A 20,554-nucleotide genomic window follows, 5' to 3' on the forward strand; every position below is an offset into this window, starting at 1 on the left:
AGTTAACCACTAGGGAGAACTTTTACCTCTACAAAATCTTCAGACCACTATAGTCCACAGCATGCAATTCGAGATTTAAAGCCAACTTACAGGAGTCTCCTAACTCTTCCAGTGGTGTGGGCCCTAGATGTTAAACTCAGGTTCTTAGGCTTGTTGGTAAAGAACCTTTACCCATGAAGCTATCTTGGTGGCCCATCTACAGTCTTTTTTTCTTAGAACCATCCTCATGTAGTTATAGATGCACACACACACAATACCTATGACAAATAGATGAAATAGATCTACCCATATAAGCATGAATAACATTTAATATGTACCTACAATCTCAAAAATAAAGTGTAGGAATTTTTAGAAATCATTATAGGGAAAGGTAAATATTTGAGACAACAATGAAATAATAAATCATAATGAGAAAATATAATCATGTATCTCTGAAAACAATATAAACAATGAAAATAAAAATGAATGATTAAAAATTATATACATGTCTATATATAATATATATTTTACAAATATTTTATTATAATTATATTTTATATATGACACAATATAGTATTACACTGTAGATATTATATATAGGTATATAATATAAATTTATGTATATATATTCGTGTATACACACATTTGTTAAAGTATTAAATCTGAAGAAATAATCCAGAAAAAAATTGTAGTGTTTATAAAAATAAAAGCATTAATAAGTGAGAACTGAGCCATTTCACTTCAATTACCTTAAAAGGTGATGATGGTTTTCTTCCGGTATCTGAAAATATAAGTGTGTGTGCGTGTGTGTGTTAGTGACCACAGAGGCCAGAAAACAGCATTGGATGTCCTGGAATTAGAGTTACAGGGAGTGGTGAACAGCAGGATTTGGGTGCTAGATATCAAAATCAGGTTCTCTGAGCAAGCAACAAGGGTTCTTAAGTACTGAGCTATTTCTCCAGCTTTCTCAAATTTTATTTTTAATATCAACTAATTCATCTGAGGATCTGAAAATTGCTAAAATGTCAAAGACTCCTGAGAAAATGGAAGTCTGCTCAAAATGTGTGAGTCAGAGTTCACCCTCTGATTCTTGGCTGTGAGAGACAAGACACCTTTACGTGAACCCTGAAGAACTTTCTTATGGACAGGAGACTTTCAGTGAGTGTTCTGGTTGTCTCCAATAAGAGCTGCATAAGGAACTGGATTTGTCAGAGTTCTGTTTCTGACAAAGGTCACTAACTTTCCTTCAGTTTCTAGAAAGTGGCCATATTCATGAGCTCTTTCGATGACTCAGAGTTAAGCCTCTCAATCATTTCATTCCTCCTTGATAACCAACCATGAGCTGAAGCCTTCTAAGAGCATTATGACAACTTGAGATAGTGAAGTCTTAACAAGGCTTTGAGGGTGGAGCATTAAATCCACACACTGTAGATCAAAGGCTGTTGGATTTTCACAGGTTTTATTTGCATATCTTAAATGTTGCTGATGGTGGTAACGTAGGTTTGGGATATAGATTTTCAGAAAAGAAAAGCAGGGGCAAAGTATGTCTTTTCTTTCTAAGTGAAGCTTTTCTTTGGAGGCTTGGATAGAATGGTGAAGGCTAGCTTCCTGGTAAGTTGTTACCCTGTAATGTCCCATTACACAATCTGTCTGAGTTGTCAAGCCATGCAGTGTAGCTGATACGCACTTCTCTTCCCTTGAGATGACTGAAAGGACAGTCCTCCTTTCTTCTGTAAAGGACTCCTCTGTCTACCAAAAGGAACTTCTTCAGAGCCTGAATCAGTCTTTGCACTGGTCCAATTCATTTACTAAAATGTTCTCAATCCTCCAGCCTCTCTGAGTGTTACCCTTTCGGTAAAGACCAAAAGACATGGAATTTCCAGCCAGTTTTGGGATGATTGCCCTCTGTAATAATGTATGTGTCCTTTCAGGTGGCAGTAATTTTTCTATTAGAACTATTTCACAGTAATAACTGCTCTACCATTTTACATCTAATCCAGATCTCTTGTGTGTAGATGTGTGAGTGTGTGTGTGTGAGTGTGTGTACATCTGTATTTACATGGACCTGTATATGTGGTATGGCAGGGGCATGGGTAGAGTTTTAAGGGCAAATTTGGGAGTTCATACTTGCTTTCTACTTTTTATAAGGCAAGGTCTCATTGTTCTTTGCCAGTGTGCTACAAAATCTTTTCTAGCCAATGCAGAAGTTTTCAGGGATGTGTCTACCTCTAGTTTTGTTAAAAGAGCGCAAAGATTTCTGATGTGAACTATTATTGGGGCTTTAACTTTAGTTCTAAATATTTGAATTCAGGTGTTCATGTTTATGTGGTATATTTTTTATTCTTATCTCTAACACTAACCTGAACTCTTGAATACTAGGACTTATTTCTAAATAAGTCTTGCATATGTATCTGTAAGATAAAATATTGAAACAAATTGCAGTATTGCCCTGCAATAAATAAATTGTTGAAATGTATTGCCCTATCTCAAGGGTTAATTGGTGAACGATACTAAGACCTCAAATTCTGTAACTGTTCTGTGAACAATAAAGATATATTTAAATAAGCACAGTGCTGGATCAGACTGTCTTCTACGCAACATATAAAACATAAAGGAGATCTCCCCATAATGCCTGAGCATGGCAGTGCACTCAGTGTCTGCAGCTCCTTATTTACATGCGTATATTTTAGACTCAACTAAACAATAGCATCTGCTTCCCAGAAAGTTGCTAGAGGAAACTTGTCATGAATATAATCACACATCAAAGATATAAAGCCTGTGTTTCTCTTTCACTATTTTTAAAATGTCAAGTCTCCCTTTGTGGGAAGCAGCCTACAACAACATGTATTGCATTCAATGTCAGAAAGAAAAAAAATGCATTAGCAATGTAACAGCATAACTTCCAGGTCACATATATTTTGACCATTATTGAAATCGGAAGTCTTTGTAAGTAAAAGCAGTTTAGCTCAAAAGAAGAATATTTTTTCTTTACCACTCACATATCACTTCTGCTCTAATGCTTCTACTGCATCTGTGATGAAAACATCATTATTTATTATAACATTATTTCTAGAGCAAAATTTTACCTCATATTCAAATGACCTTAAAACATTAGTGGCTTAGTTTTTGGTGGCTCTCATTGAAAATATACAGAAGGAAACAATTTTGTGAGCAACTTATATGAAAAAAACAGCATTTATCAATAAATTCAATGTGATAGTTAGTATAGACTGTCAATTTGACAGGCTATAGCATCATCAGAGAGACAGGCCTCTGTATATGTCAGTGAATTTCTAGACTAGATTAGTGCTAGGATTGCCAGGAGGGATTATCTTGATGAGGTAAATTGAAGTGGGAAGATTATTCTGACTGGGTGGCCTGGACTGAATCAAATGAAGAATATGAGAGGAGCACCAGCATCCATCTCTCTCTATGCCTCTTTACTGTGGATGCAATTTGTCCAGCCACCTTTCAAGGTCCTGAAATCTGGACTCCTCCAACAATATGTGCTGTACCATCAATATGTGAAGAGAAATACATTATTTCTTCCTTAAGTTACTTTTACCAGGTTTTTGTCTCAGCAAAATTTAAAATAATTAATACAATAAAGGATTGCCTTTGAAAATGATTAAAATCAGTATTGTCAAAATGACATTTGTTTGGTGTCACACACTAATACTGTCTTTATTCTTGATTAAAGAATTTTTATTATTTTGTTAAAGAACCACACTATTTTGCATGCATTGATACTAGCATTGGTAAGCTATATATCAAAGCTTTGCGTAGGAAGTCATTGTCACTTGCATTCCTGCATCTTGAATACTTGGCACATGTTGAGTTAGCATTTAAGAAACTGATAAGTCGGTCCTCTTTTGCTTTTGGCATGGATAATTGATGAAGTGCTTGATGTAATATAGACACAACAGCAATACCTCACCCCCTTCTGTTTTCCAAATCACATCTCCGCTGACTTGTGCAACTGCAGAGAACTTGACTTCTCTTAGTGGTAGTGGTGGGCATGGACAGCTATTTCTCCCAAACCATGACTTTTCTTTCACATTTTCAAGATATGTATGCTAAATAAAAAATAATTGAAAAATTTAAATATCATAATCCTGTTAAGAAAGTTTGTATGGTGTCAAATATGTCTCAGCAATTTTACTGTTTTTCCCCCTATATGCCACACCTAGGGTGGTGCTTTCCTCACAGAGGTCTTTCCACAAGGAAGCCTATCTTGATTCATGTAGTGAGCAAGGACCCCTGTAAACCTTTGCACGGTGCCTTGTGAAATGCTTTATTCTAAAATTATAGTCAATATTTATCTCCTCCCATGAGCAACATTTTAGTAACCCAATGAATTTAATAGTACCAGGAAGATTCTAGCCTACATTCATCCTGGGTTGGAGCTTCAATGCATCTGCCTCAGAGAGCAGTGGCATGGCGTCTTTCTGATGCAGAATAAATGTTGACTTAATAATAGAAATATCCTCAAGTAGCATGAATGAAGATTAATGGCTGATTACTTACAGTCATCTGTTGTGGGAGCTGCGGGCTGCGTTCCTGCCACCCAGCTCCCGGCCGCCTGGCTAACTTATGCCCCAAAATAACAACACACAAACTGTATTCATATAAACACTGCTTGGCCCATTTCTATTAATGTGTGTAGCACCACAAGGTGTGCTTACCAGGAAGATTCTAGCCTCCATTCATCCTGGGTTGGAGCTTCAATGCGTCTGCCTCAGAGAGCAGCGGCATGGCGTCTTTCTGAGGCGTCTTACCTCACTTCCTCTTCCTCTCAGCATTCTGTTCTGTTTACTCTAACCCACCTATGTTCTAACCTATGAGGGCCAAGCAGTTTCTTTATTAATTAACCAATGACCTTCCTCCATCATTTCCCCTTTTTCTGTTTAAACAAAAAAAAAAGGAAGGCTTTAACTTTAACATAGCAAAATTACATATAACAAAACAGTTATCAAGTAAAAATTACAGTTACAATATTTATATCTACTTTATCTTTTATCATAATTAAGGAAAATAACTATAACTATCTATCTATTCTTCAACTCCATCAAAGACTCCAGAAGGTTATAATATTACCTAAGTAAATGAGAAGTAAGCAACTTACAAAACTCTAGAAATCACAGAGACATCTTGCTGCCTGGACAGCCACCCAAAGTTCCTCTGTACCGTTGGGGCATCCATCTTCGTTCTACAGGCCCATAGTTTCCAGCAGACATTTCAATGAAGCAGGAAATTTCAAAGGCAGTTCAGTCACTATCTGCTGTGTCCTGCAGAATGTCTTGCAGACTCTTTCATGAATCAGGAACCCCAATCATCTCACCTTTAGGCAAGTTCAGCAGTCCTCTCTCTGTGGGTTTTCTGTGTCCAGTTTATGCAACAGTCCAGGCAAGATCAGTTTCTTGCCCAAATGGCTATCAAACTCCTTAAGTCCCTCTTCGATGCCCATCTTCCTCTTGAAGTAGATTGGTGCTGCCAGGAGCAGACATGTCTCATTGTCATGAAAAACTCTAAGTTATTAAAACACTTAAAATGTCATATTCTATAATCTTTGAAAGATATGAAGAATGCCTATCTAAAATATATCTACATACATCTAGAAAATCTTAACTAACATGACTACAAAGATGACTATTATGATTATCTATTAACAACCTATATACATCACATTTTTAAATGAACTACACAATCACAATACCTTAATCATGATCAAAAATACATATACATATAACAAAAATTGACCTTAAATTTAAATCACTAAAGCAAAATCCATATCAATTCAAATTATTCATATCTATATCATATTCCCCTTTAAATGTAAAAGAACATTTATAAACAATATTTGGGAATATGGGTGCAGATTTTTCTCTCCAAACTGCTTCCTGCTGTATCGGGGTGCTGTTATTTAGGTCTTTCATGTTATAACCTGTGTACTAGATTCATCTCAGTCAGCAGTTGAGTGAAGTGATTTTTTGAAGGTGTTCACAGCAACCCTTCAGGAGGGCATGGTCCATCATACCATAGTGGGATAGAAGCAATACACAGGGTCTCATCGTCTGTGAAAACAAAAGAAGAAACTCCTTTCCAAAGCATCATGTCCTTAGATCCAAATTTTAAAGTCAAAGTATTTTCAAAATATCTATCTTGAATTAGTTCAGCAGTATTTATAAACAAATATCTTTTAGCAGCTGTTGCTCCTTCCTCAGCATTCAGACAATTCAAAGAGAACATAATAGCATACAATATCAAGATTCTCTGATTATTTTCCATCTTTGTGTGATTTTTTTTAACTCTATTTTGTTTATTTTTACTTTTTGAGACAGGTTTTCTGTATATCTTTGTCCTGGAATAACTCTGTAGACCAGGCTGTCCTTGAACTCTCAGAGATCCGTCTGTCTCTGCCTCCCAGGCATTGGGATTAAAGGCGTGTGCTACCATACCTTGAAGTCTCAGAGGTCAATCTCCCTCTGCCTCCCAAGTGTTGGGATTAAAGGTGTGTACTAGTACACCTAACTACTTTCTTTCTTCCTCTTTTCACTTTTAAGAACTTTAACTTTTAGACTGCATATATTTTTAAGCACATTGTAAATCATTTAAAGGTTTTCTTTGTCTTTGAATCTCTCTTTACTCTATATCTCTCTTTTTCTGACTATATGAGCCTTTAAATTACTGAGCAATATGGGTAGGATTAAGGCCGTGGCTTTGCCAGCTAGATCCAGCCCATTCCTTAGTTTTCCAGCCTCATGGCGGAGGTACTGTTGGAGCCATTTTTATTGCCACAGCTCTGTGGCTTTTCAAAGTCCCTGCCAGCAAGCAAGTTGCAGCATTCTGCTCACAGATCACACTCATTCGGACTAACTGCCTGAAAGAGTCAGAGTTTGCCCTGGCAGGACAGACCAGAAAGCCAGCATTTTAAATAAAACAGCACAGCTTTTTTCCTGCTACAGCTGAAAACAAACAAGCATGCCATCAGCTTTTATCAATATCATTTAAGTGTTTAGTGGCAGTACCTCTTAATGAGCTGCAGGGTTTTGCAGCTAAAGCTGAGTCAGGAAGCCTCTCTTAGATGAGAGCACTTGCTCACCTCTAGCAAGCAGAGCAGACCTGAGAAATTGCTACCAAGAAAACATGCTTTACTCCATTCTTTCCCAAGCCTTCTCAGCCTTTACGTGGAGTTCTGTCATCCACGTTGGGCGTCAGATGAAGGCATAAGTCACAAACAATCCCACACTAGTTTGGAATTATGATTAATAGGGTGGTATTTATTTAAAGGGGAAAAAACTTACAGATCACCATCCCAGACAACAGCCCTCTGCACAATCAGGAAGGAGTCTAGTCGCTGGAAATGGAGCAGGAAGCAAAGAGAGAGCGAGGAGGGAAGTGACCGCTTTTTTAAAGAGAGAGACCACGCCCCAATGGGCTGGTATCTCAGCAGCTATTGGCTGGAGGAGTGGAAAGTTCTTCCACAACAGTCATCTGCATGGTAGTTATATTACTTATTAAAACATTTCCCTGGGCCCTTTTCAAAGGTGCTAAAGTTGGAGTCCTAACTTTTATTTCTCAGGCACTGTCTTCCTTCTCTTTTCTCATTGTTCTTCCAGATTATCTGATTATCTAACAGCTTTGTAATCAATACTATTCCTTTTAATGAAATTGAAGTAAAAACAATCTATTTTTCATCCTCAAGGGGAACTACTTTACTTCATACATTTCTGCATAGCTTTTGGAGATTGGAAACCAGAATCTACATACATGAAAATTAGTGCTGGCAGTATAAAAATTATACTTCTAATAGAGTGGCTTGCACATGTTTTTATGTTAAACATTTTTGATGAGTGTACTAAGTTTTTGGCTGTTCCTTAGAGTTATATCTTTTGGTTCAGTGGATACTGTGTCAGTAGCTACTTGTATTCTTGATTTGTTAATATTCAAAGAATGAGAAATAATCTGCTAATTGGTGTGATAATTGGATTTTAGCATCTGTAGCCAAAATTCTTTCAGTCAAACCTCAAAATGACTGTGGACTAGCTAAGTGGCCTTCAGATAGTTAATTAATTGTGTAATGTCTTAGTTTTCTCATCTGCAAAATATAATACTACTATTGTATGGTTTAAATGAATTAACTCATGTAAAGAATTTAGAATATTGCCTGATACAATATAAGAGGTTTAAAATGTCACTTGTTAATATTATTGCTAATATTATGTTGAAGCTAGTTATTAGTGAAACATAATGAAGATATTTAATCATTCATTGGCCAGGCAAATAGTGGTTGACATTGAAAACAGAAAAGCTTGTGTGTTGGTGTTTCCTTTTCTAGTGCACCAGAACATATTAACACACTGGGCTCTTCTCCAAGCTGCATAGTTAGCAGTGTCAAACCCAATTCTGAGCCTGAATCCATATTCCAAGCACCATACTTACATGGTACAGTAAAAAGTAAAATGTGGTGCTTTATTGGAAACCGAAGATTATTCTTATGAAAGGTTGCTGTTAAATTGTTTCCTGTTAAATTTAAAAGTATCCTGACTTTTTTTATTGATAGATTTTAGCTTTCTTCTACACCCCATGAAAACTCAAGAACAATGGCAATGGGTTTTTGATCCTACTGCACTTACTGGCTTTGTGGGAGCCTGGACAGTTTGGATACTCCTCTTACTAGACCGGGATGGAGGTGCATGATCTTTGGACTTCCCACAGGGCAGGGAACCCTGATTGCTCTTAGGGCTGACGAGGGAGGGGGACTTGATTGGGGGAGGGAAATGGGAGGTGGGGGTGGGGAGGAGGCAGAATTCTTTAATAAATAAATAAATAAATAAATAAATAAATAAAAGAATAGTAAAGATCACACTGGAAAATCAATAGATCTTAGCTCATGGTTTATTTACTTGACCACACATCACAGCAAGCCCACGTGTCTCAGTGTCCCTGAAAGTGTCTGTGTCACTTTCTATATATCTCACTGATCAAAAAAGCAAGTGTTGTGATTATCTTACAATAGCAGCTGTTACTCTAAAGTTCTACCACATTGTAAATTTAACCAAGAACATAAAATCAACTCCATGAGAATCAAATTATACATTATATATGTGATATGAACTGTGTTCACTTAAATATGGATGTATAAAATTGAACAAGCCTAGCAATGTTCATTAAATTTCTTTGCCTGAAAACAAAGAAAATTAGCATCATAGATCATGAATTTGCTTTAGTGAAACTGTGTGTGCCTTGTACAGTTACGTGTTATCATTAACTACCGAGTCAGATCAAAGCTTGTTTTATAAATATGGTCCCAATTGACCAATAGATACAATGATTAGATCAAGAGGAGAAAAAGAGCTCTATTTTTTAGATATTAAAAACTTGTGGAGGAAATGCTGTTTTTCTTTTCTTTTCATTTTTCTTTTCTAGACTTGTCTGATAAGCAAAAAAAAAAGATTTTGGAGAAAGTCAGAAAATATAAATACAATCTTATAGAGTAATATGGGGATAGATATATTATTTAGTAGCTTTAAGAAAACCAAGTGTATGAGTTTGTATATATATATATATATGAATATAGAATGTGAACTCATGAAATTAGTTATAAATTATAACATTTTTACAATTATTATTCATAATTATAGAATCTATATGTATAGTCCCTATATTAACTTTACTGAAAGTACTCCTATAAACCTTTAAATATGACAAAAACAATTTCATGATGAAGACAAACATACTTGTATATGAAAAAATGTGATTTGCTTCTATTTTCCTTACAAGTTGGAAGAGGTTGCTTCATGGTTTTACCTTTAGATGTTGAATATTGACTAAAGTCAGCAATTCCAGGATATTAATCACAAACATCATCGTTTTAATAAAGAAGGAACTGTTTTGTTCTATGGTGTTCAATAACTCATTTTACATCTTTAAAATACTCTTAATTCTACATTTAAGTTTTTTCTTTTATTCTTTTTCTTCTAATCAGGGTTAAGATAGCCTTAAAGAATGAGAGGAGAAGGTCCTGGGATCATGTGTGGACTTGCCTGTGGGTGCATGTATACTATGTGTGGGTCTATGTGTGTTGTGATATGTATGTGGAGGGCAGAACACAGCTCTCAGAGTTCATTTCTCTGATTCCATCATAGGATCTGGGAATTAAGCTAGGGTTGGATCATCAGTTTTGCCTAACAAGTGATTTTACCCCTGAACCATCTTGTGGGTTTGAAGGCAGATTAGATCATGCTCTTCATCCTGTTTTCATTTTAATTACAGGAATATGTGTGTGCTGGGCTGCGTGTGATGAGGATTAGTGCACATGAGTGCAGTGGCCAAGGACGCAAATGATGGCTTTAAGATCTCTTGGGCTGGAGTTTCAGGCGGTTATAAACCACCTTGTGGGGGCTGAGACATGAGCCCCAGCCTTGGTAACAGCAGTCCATCTCTTAACCACTGAGTGCCACTACAACATCCCTGTGCCTACTTAGTTGTTCTGTGGAATCTCAAATACGCCCTCTACTAATGCTGTGTGTTCACTGTCTAAATATATTTTATGTTGCTAATAGATTTTCACACTGTGTGAATTTATAAACTGTAGAAGATTTTCAGCTCATAGCTTTGAAGACTGAAAAGTCCAATAGCCAGGATTCACTGTCAGGTGAAGGACTCCATCCTGGGTGGGCAGAAAGCTTGTGATGAGAGGACACAGAACACATATGCTTCAACACCCTCTTTTCAGTTACATATTCCTTTTTTGCCTCCCCCCACCCGTAACACCAAACATAACCCTAATTTCCTCCCAGTAGTCTCTTTGCATCTATATATGAGCTACAGATACACACATGGATGATATGTCCAGACAATACCACATGGGGATCTAGGTGTCACCTCTGTCTAAGAGTTGAGGATCTGGCAAGTACCTGCCAATATTACAAGAAATTGATATATTTAAGTCAAAAAGAATATATATGTATTACAAATAGGAGCATAGGCCAAGAGATTTGGAGCCTACTTTTAATTTATTACAAATAATTAAAAAGCCTTTACAAGACTATTCCATAGACCTCAAGATACAATAAGATGGCACTGACTTCAAAACATGCTTTATGCTGTTGAAGGAGGCCACTTGTTGGTTCCTGACAACTAGATAGCTCAGACCCAAAATAATTACACAAAAACCATATTATTTAAGTCACTGGTTGGCCCATTAGCTCTAGCTTCTTATTTGCTAACTCTTTCATTTGCAAGGTTTCAACACATCTGTCTCCAGCAGCTCTCCAAGGCTTTTCTTTGACTCCGCCTCCTTTCTCCCAACATTCAGTTAAGTTTTCCCCACCCTATAGGCCCAAAGCTGTTCCTTTATTAACCAATGGTATTCACAGCATACTGAGGGGAATCACTCATCACTGTGCAGTGGTGTGAGACAATTGCCTGACCTTTGTGAGATTTGGTTTCATTATCTAGTATACAAACATAGAGACACCTGCTCTGCTGAGCCATGGTGAGAAGGAAGTGGTGTAAACACTTCTGAGCAACATCTGGCTCCAGAAGTTTCTTAATAAATTTTGATCACCTGTGTTAGCTCTTACTATTACTTTTAATACTTTCTCAGTGTTTGTCCTTTTAGTCATCAGAATGTCTATTAATTCCTGTACTGTCAGTGGCTAAAGGTTTCCTTATAATGAAGTATAGTAGGCAGAATTAAAACCTGAGCCTCACATAAGCACATTTGCACTCTTCTGTTTGAGGAAGGCTGTTCTGCACCACAGCTCGCCTCCCCTTAATGGCACTTAGCATACAACTCTCCTTTTTGCCTAGGAAGCCACAAAAGAAAGTGGTTTAGCATCTACCATGGCCCAAATTGTTGCCAAATTCTTTTCTAAAGAAGTAGCAGGATGGCTGGCATATATTCCAGCTGTTGGTGCTGCCAAATGAACTCTTTTAAAAGCAGAACAAAACAATGTTCTCTAACAGCACAGTCACCCGTCTCCTCCCCTCTCCTTTCATTTGAATCTTTTGTAAAGTCTAGCTTCCTGACACCAAAAGCATCAATGAAGCCTGTTGGTTGTGTACTTCCTATTATCCAGTGCAGATTGGAGAAATAAACCTTCTCATTTCCTAATAACTCTTACATTTTTATTTAACAAATAATTTATTTCCAGATATCGGTGTTCAGTGCATGATTTGGACAGGGAGGTGGAATGCAAGGGTGACTCCTAGCAACCTGTTGCAGGCAATTTTTCTTTTTCTTCCTAAAGCACAATGTAATTAAGCAGGCAGCTTCCCAGGGAATTTACAGCAGATATGCTGGTGATCAAACTCCACAAAGATATTTTGGCCATTGCGGAAAAACCCATTGCTACATTTGGGAGTAAAATACCTCAAAGAAATAATAGCATCACTACTCTTCATTTCCCAGAAACATGTTTTTTGTTTGTTTGTTTGTTTGTTTGTTTGTTTCTAAAGATGGACAGACAAGATTAAATTGCACTCTTACCATGAAACGAATTGTGTGACAATAGGGAAATACATTTTTTTTAAGTTATATAGAATTTGGTGCTCCTTGAATATACAGATCTGGATCTCTAAACTCCTGTCTATCTGGTATGTTGTGTCTGAGATGGTTTCTGCCCTGACTCAAGTTACCACTCTGCTCTCCATGTATAGGGTTTCTACACTATTTACAACACCTAGAACAGTTATAGCACCAACACAGTCCTGTTACCCTAGGAGCTTGCATTCAGGTTCATAAGAGGGACATAGAGATGTAGGCATGGCATTTGCTGGTACTCTTAAGGTTCTGAGACAGCTGTGTCAGTGCAGATGACTAGCAGAATGTGACCAGCATGTGCCACTCTTGTGTGGCACATGGATCAGTTTTCAAAATCACCTTTAAGGTGGAGTGAGGGGTATGTGCATAAAAAGTCCCAGCATGCCCTTGGGGATGCCATTTAGATTTATTTAACTCTTTTGAATTCAAATTAAGGTATGTTCTGAAAATACATACATACACACACACAAACACACAAACACACAGATATTTATCATTGCTGATAAATTTCAGAAGCATTACTAAGAATAACATTAAGCATTAAGAAAGGCATACCCAAGGGACTAAAGAAATATATCAGATTGATTATATATTGAATGAAATACAGAAATGGGTAACTGTGTCTGGAGTTTTTCTTAGTTCAATAACCAGAGGTTGTTTTAAGTTATTTTTCTATAATATTTGATACTTTTTGAGTATAAAGAATTGTCTTAAATGCTAACTTCTTGATATTGTAGCGAATGAGTCATTGTATCCTCTTAGTAGCCTATGACATGAGAAAGGTATCTAGAGTTTTTTGTCTTTACAGAAATACAAAGTCAAAAAAAAATTGCGAGGAAGGGATTTTTCAAAATTAAATTTGTGTCTTTTTATTATTACTCTGGGCATAGAATAAAATGTGAAATAACCAATAAATTAAAAATGACAATCTTGACTATTGTACACTACAAATTCTTCTTTTGTTTTTTCATTTCAGCTCTCAGGAGAAGTAATTTTACAAATTGCCAATGAACCTGTTCTGCCCTTCAGTGCCCTTGATATAGCCTTAGGAGTTCAAAACAGCCTTAGAGGTAAGTGTTCATTAAATGCTTATAATTTTGATGAGTGAAAAAGTTTTCAAAAACTTTCAACTTGGACTAGACAAAGTATCCGGTGTCTTTTTAAAATTTATTTAATTAATTAATTTATTTTTTTTGTTGAAAAAATTTCCGCCTTCTCCCTGCCTCCCATTTCCCTCCCCCTCCTCCCACTCCTCTCCCCCTCTCCCCACTCCATTCCCCCTCCCTCTCGAGTCTGAAGAGAGTCTGAAGAGCAGTCATGATTTCCTGCCCTGTGGGAAGTCCAAGGTCCTCCCCCTCCATCCAGGTTCAGGAAGGTGAGCATCCAAACAGGCTAGGCTCCCACAAAGCCAGTTCATGTAGTATGATCGAAACCCAGTGCCATTGTCCTTGGCTTCCCATCAGCCTTCATTGTCCGCCATGTTCAGAGAGTCCGGTTTTATCCCACGCTTATTCAGTCCCAATCCAGCTGGCCCTGGTGAGCTCCCAATAGATCAACCCCACTGATTCAGTGGGTGGGTGCACCCCTTGCAGTCCTGACTTCCTTGCTCATGTTTTCCCTCCTTCTGCTCCTCATTTGGACCTTGGGAGTTCAGTCTGGTGCTCCAATGTGGGTCTCTGTCTCTATCTCCATCCATCGCCAGATGAAGGTTCTAAGGTGATACGCAAGATATTAATCAGTATGGCTATAGGATAGGGTCATTTCAGGTTCCCTATCCTCAGTTGCCCAAGGTACTACCTGGGGACATCTCCCTGGACACCTGCGAGCCCCTCTAGAGTCAAGTCTCTTGCCAACCCTAAGATAGCTCTCTTAATTAGGATATATATATATATATATATATATATATATATATATATATATTTCCCTGCTCCCATATCTACCCTTTCTTTATCCCAACCATCCGATTCCCCCAAGCTCCCCCCATCCTCCCCTTCTCACTTTTCTCACCCCATTTCCCCTTATCCCCATCCCACCCCACACCCAAGTTCCCAGTTTTTGTCTGGCAATCTTGTCTACTTCCCATATCCAGGTGGATGACTATATGTTTTTCTTTGGGTTCACCTTCTTATTTAGCTTCACTAGGATCACAAATTATAGGCTCTATGTCCTTTATTTATGGCTACAAACCAATTATGAGTGAGTACATCCCATGTTCATCTTTTTGGGTCTGGGTTACCTCGCTCAGGATAGTGTTTTCTATTTCCATCCATTTGCTTGCAAAATTCACGATGTCATTTTTTTTTATCGCTGAGTAGTACTCTAATATGTATATATTCCACACTTTCTTCATTCATTCTTCCATTGAAGGGCATCTAGGTTGTTTCCAGGTTCTGGCTATTACAAATAATGCTGCTATGAACATAGTTGAACAAATGCTTTTGTCATATGATAGGGCATCTCTTTGGTATATTCCCAAGAGTGTTATTACTGGGTCTTGGGGTAGGTTGATCCTGAATTTCCTGAGAAATCACCACACTGATTTCCAAAGTGGTTGCACAAGTTTGCATTCCCACCAGCAATGGATGAGTGTAGCCCTTACTCCTCAACCTCTCCAGCAAAGGCTATCATTGGTGTTTTTTATTTTAGCCATTCTGACAGGTGTAAGATGGTATCTCAAAGCTGTTTTAATTTGCATTTCCCTGATCTCTAAGGAGGTTGAGCATGACCGTAAGTGTCTTTTGGCCATTTGAATTTCTTCTGTTGAGAATTCTCTGTTCAGTTCGGTGCCCCATTTTTTAAATTGTGTTAATTAGCATTTTAAAGTCTAGTTTCTTGAGTTCTTTATATATTTTGGAGATCAGACCTTTGTCTGTTGCAGGGTGAAAATCTTCTCCCAGTCAGTGGGTTGTCCTTTTGTCTTAATGACAGTGTCCTTTGCTTTATAGAAGTTTCTCAGTTTCAGGAGGTCCCATTTATTCAATGTTGCCCTTAATGTCTGTGCTGCTGGGGTTATATGTAGGTAGTGATCTGTGCCCATAAGATGTAGAGTACTACCCACTTTCTCTTCTATCAGGTTCAGTGTGTTCAGATTGCTTCTAGGCCTTTTGGCTGAGATCAAGTGTAGTATCTGTTCTTATCAGTGTCTTAAAATTATAATAATGATTTGGCTGCGTTCCTCTGAGGGGAAAATGAGAACAGTTGAAAAATGTTTAAGCCACCCTGCAGTCAGAAATGAGAGAGAGCTTTGTGTGACAGAAGGCAGTGTGTCACAGACTGGAGGAGTTTGACTGCTTTAGTTCGTCACAGAGATTTGAATCTCAAGTCAGAGTTTCTGTAACTATTCACAGATTCACTGTGACTAACAGTTCAGGAATCCAACTTTTCCCATCATTGGACACAAGATGAAATCCAAAGTTCCTTCTTTGGGACTGGTTCCTGTGGGATGTGGTTCAAGTTCCTGGCTCATGTCAAAGGCGGCGGTGAGGCAACCGGAGAATCAATTCCATCATTTCCATCTCAGTCCTTCGCATATAAACATCTGCAGCACTCAGACCCTCACCTTCCAATTAAGCTCTTGTTCGGCTTCATTAACTAAAAATAAAGGGGGAGACTGTGATTAAGTTTGTTATTAACCTGAGTAACATATTCTGTTAGCGCATCTTTAAGGAGTCGGGGATAGAAAACTACTCAATTGGAAAGAAAACCAGTGCTTTAGCTGCAGTGTTTAAAGTGTCCTGCAGTGTTTAAAGTGTCCCTTGAGTGAACCCAAAGAAAAACATATAAGCATCCCCCTGAATATTAACCTTCATCAGGCGATGAAAGAAGACAGAGACAGAGACCAACATTGGAGCACTGGACTGAAGTCTCACGATCCAAAGGAGGAGCAGAAGGAGAGTGAGCACGAGCAAGGAACTCAGGACGGCGAGGGGTGCACCCACACACTGAGGCAATGGGGATGATCTATCGGGAACTCACCAAGGCCAGCTGGCCGGGGACTGAAAAAGCATGGGACAAAACCGGTCTCGCTGAACATAATGGACAATGAGGACTACTGAGAACTGAAGAACAATGGCAATGGGTTCTTGATCCTATTGCATGTAATGGCTTTGTGGGAGCCCAGGTAGTTTGGATGCTCACCTTAATAGACCTGGATGGAGGTGGGTGGTCCTTGGACCTCCCACAGGGCAGAGAAACCTGCTTACTCTTTGGGCTGAGGAGGAAGGAAGACTTGATTGGGGGAGGGGGAGGGAATGGGAGGTGGTGGCGGGGAAGAGGCAGAAATCTTTAATAATTAAATTAATTAATTAATAAAAAAAATCAGCAAGAAAAAAAAATAAAGTGTCCCTTGACAACAGAGCAACATGCAAAGATTTATAGTAACTTGGAATTGAAAACATTTTTTTAAGTTGAAGCCATTCTTCCTTAAACAATTATCCAAGTTTATCTATTTATTATATGCTTACTATTATACTGGATGACAATGGCTTCGGCAGCTCTTTTACCTACTCTTGTTGATCTCTGTAGTTCTCCTCTTCCCTGCTTCCACAGGCTTCCCTCACTCTGAGGTTGCCATGGCTACTTGTGCCACTCTGTCACCACTTTACATTTGCTATTTCGAGAATGTCTGGAGCTCAAAATCAGGGTAGTGAATCACGTGGCATTTTACAAAATAACCATAGAGCAGGTACAGAAAATAAATAGTTCTGTGAATAATAACCTTTTCATACAAATTTTATTTTTTAAAAAAATCTTTTCCATTTGTTCTAGAGGCTGTTTTTCTTTCTTTTTTTAGCATCTGAAATTTATCCTCTATAAAATTCTGTTGGTCTGGAAGATAGTGCTTTAAACTTCCAGAGAACAAAAGAAGAGGCTTTTTAATTATGACATCTTTGTCCATCTGTAAAGTATCATGTATGAGATACTTGAAAATATCAACATTGTCTAATAGGATTATAAAAAATTCTGCAAAATTGCCTATGATCAATGCCTCTGCAAGAAAGAAAAGTAGAATTACATTTAAAAAGGTTAAAGAATTTAAGGAAGTAAAAACATAAGTATTAACAAAATGATTTTAAATCAGGGACATTTGCTGCTTGATTTTTTAAATAATTGAGTTTATTTTTAAATACCATCAAGTAAGCATAGTAGTTTATTATTATAACAACTACTAACAATTTTATAATGCAGAGCACTTCTAGGGCTCAAAAAGATCTATTATTCATGGTGAGAGTTATATTATTATTCCAGTTTTGATGGGCAGTTAAAGACCCCTTTCAATTTAAGCCCCATCTATCTCTCAAGAGAAACAACATGTTACAAATCATTTTTCATGAAACCCTGTTGGACTTCACAGGATCTCCTAAAATGATTCAATAACTATGTTAAAAATTCACTGAATATATATGGCATGCTTACCTCAAATGAAAAAAAATAGAGGGGGCATGAGGGGAAGACATACCAGTTTTGTTACATGCTGCTCAAACCTCAAAAAAACCCCGAGGGCCAGGCATTAAGTACAAGTTGAAAACTTTATATGTCATTGTGATCTCCACAAAAACAGCTTAGAACAATGGTATATGTGTGAGAGAGCAGCTTAGAACAATGGTGTGTGCAAGAGCAGCTTAGAACAATGCTGTGTGCAAGAGCAGTTTAGCACAATGGTGTGTGGGAGCAGCTTAGAACAATGCTGCGTGAGAGCAGCTTAGAACAATGGTGTGTGCAAAAGCATAGTTAGAAGGACTTAATAGAGAATGGACAGATAGGAACCAATCAAGTATATGTGATGGTAGTCAGGTGAAGAAGGTTGGCATATTTTTGTTTTGATGATGATGGTGTTGTAAGGAGGCAAAATTTGATCACAAAGGAAAAAATGAATAACTGGCTTGATTTTCTTGAGAAGGAGATACCTTTAGTTTTAGGGGTTTGCTATGATAAAGACAGGTGTTGAGTCATTTGTGACACATTAACAAAAGTTGCAGACTAGATAAACAACAAGGATTTATAGCTCATGGTGTGTAGGACCGAGAACCTCAAGATTCAAGCCCAGCATATTCAGTCTCTGCATCCTGGTGCCCAGATGCTGACGGTTTTCTCTAACCTCACAAGACAGGGATGGATGAGAGGTATTTGGTCTCTTACATGAGAGTGTTTGTCTCATACCCTAGCCATTTCACAAAGTCCAGACTGACTAATGCAATTCATCTGGGGGTTAGGATGACAGGATATTAACATCAAGAGAGGAAAGCATCTAGAACAAAGTGGGAGTAGAAAAATTCATTCCTAAAGTATGAAGAAAGAAAGATATAGAACGTGGTAGATGCTAAGTGTATATGCATGGACAGCTTGTATATAATGGTTCTGTTGAACTTCTCCATATTGGGTCCATGGTCTACATTGATGAGGATGACTAACCAGGTTGAAGTGTGGGCATGTAAGGTCTTCTCAAGTCTCTTTATTAATAAAGAATAAAGTAATTGTGTAGGGACAATGAGAGATGAGAGATAGGAAAGTGTGACAATTTCTTAGAGACCCTAGAAAGAATGTGTAATTTAATAACTATATATTGTAAATGTGATAATTCAACATAATTATACAATTTTATGCCTTCAGATGGAGACATAGTACTGAATGAGAACAATTATTCCCTGGCATGCTGGTTAAGCTCTTAGAGCAAAATTGAGGCAGATACCTTTATTTCATCTAAATAATCTGTATACAAGAGCCTTCTGTAATGGTGATTCAGGAAAATGCAGAATAATACTTACTTTTTTTTTTTATAAAGAATAGATATTCTTGACAAAGTTTGAAGGTTGGAAAGGTATGACTTAATGCTAACAACTTTATGATCTTAGTCAATCCTGATGCTTCAGTTTGTGCTTTGGGAATCTGCATCCCTAAAGCCTAGGGTGCTTCTTTGCTCCCAGCATGTGGGAGATAACACTGAAAAGGTACCCTTATTGCTCTGAGAGGTACCTCAGACAATTCTTAGTTGTCCTCTTTAGGACAAAGGACCAAGAAGATCACAGAAACTATCATTTTCTTCCATTTCATTAACTGAGAACTAAGTTGTCAAAAATAAGCAAGAATTAATTCAGATTTATGATTGTTCAGATTGGGAAGTGATTTAGAAATCTCTTTTTACTCTCCTGGGCCTAGTCACAGACAAGACATGGCATATAACATAATCCAGACGTTAGCAGGTAGAGAAGCAATTAAATTAGAGCAGTGCCAGGCTTAGGTTATAGCAAGAAGACAAATCACTCATAAGGTCAGTGAGATGTCTCAGTAGAAAGAGATGCTGAGAGCCTGAGCCCTGCCCTTCACCCAGATCCTGTGGGGTGCATTATTCTGAAAGCATCCCTTCTACCTGAAGAAACTAGAACTTTTCCTGGACCTTACATGTAGCCAAAGCTAGTAATACACCTTGAGGTCACTTGAGACATAAGACTGCTATCCTCCTGTATACTCAGGCTGTTTAACCTACCTCCAAGAAAACAACTAAGCTTTAAATTTTCTATGTAATCAACTTTTACAGCCTAATAATGCATAACTTAAATTATATGCTTTTCCATGCCCCTGGAAAGCAACACACGAGTATATGTATTAATGTGTACTGAAAACTATTTGTAAGAAAAAATGTGTTTAATAAGTGAATATCCACCATAAATGTTGGACACAACATATGTATAGTGTTTGATAAACAATCTTTGTGGTACTCTGTTTTCTAGATCATTTGTAGTCAGTTGCAGTCAGTGACTTCATTGCTTGTAACTCTGTTAAAGATTACTGTACAGTACTTTACTCAAGTTGATTGTTTCTGTGCTTTTCAGAAAATGAGAGCCAAGCTCTTTGTTATAGACACACAGACAGAGCCAGGGAGAAATGTATTGGCAAGATAGCATTCACATAGGCATAGCTTCATTCTATGATAGAAAAAACCAGAATGGAAACAAGCAACAGAATTGAAATCTGCCCTTGGTTAGATGGTATCAAGGAGAAATATTTTATTAATTTTTTTCTAACTCC

The 20,554-nt window shown here is 37.6% G+C and overlaps 1 protein-coding gene and 1 pseudogene across 1 annotated transcript in view; both read left to right on the plus strand.

The window, feature by feature from the left end:
• Positions 1–20,554, plus strand: part of Naaladl2 (N-acetylated alpha-linked acidic dipeptidase like 2) — a 701,987-nt gene that overhangs the window by 611,290 nt on the left and 70,143 nt on the right. The window contains exon 13 of the mRNA XM_057756897.1: positions 13,506–13,599. Within this exon, the coding sequence (XP_057612880.1) occupies positions 13,506–13,599 (94 nt within the window). The remainder of the gene's footprint in view (positions 1–13,505; positions 13,600–20,554) is intronic.
• Positions 15,618–15,708, plus strand: LOC130866126 (U2 spliceosomal RNA; annotated as a pseudogene).

The sequence above is a fragment of the Chionomys nivalis genome, chromosome 24, assembly GCF_950005125.1.
Source record: "Chionomys nivalis chromosome 24, mChiNiv1.1, whole genome shotgun sequence".
Lineage (NCBI taxonomy): Eukaryota > Metazoa > Chordata > Mammalia > Rodentia > Cricetidae > Chionomys > Chionomys nivalis.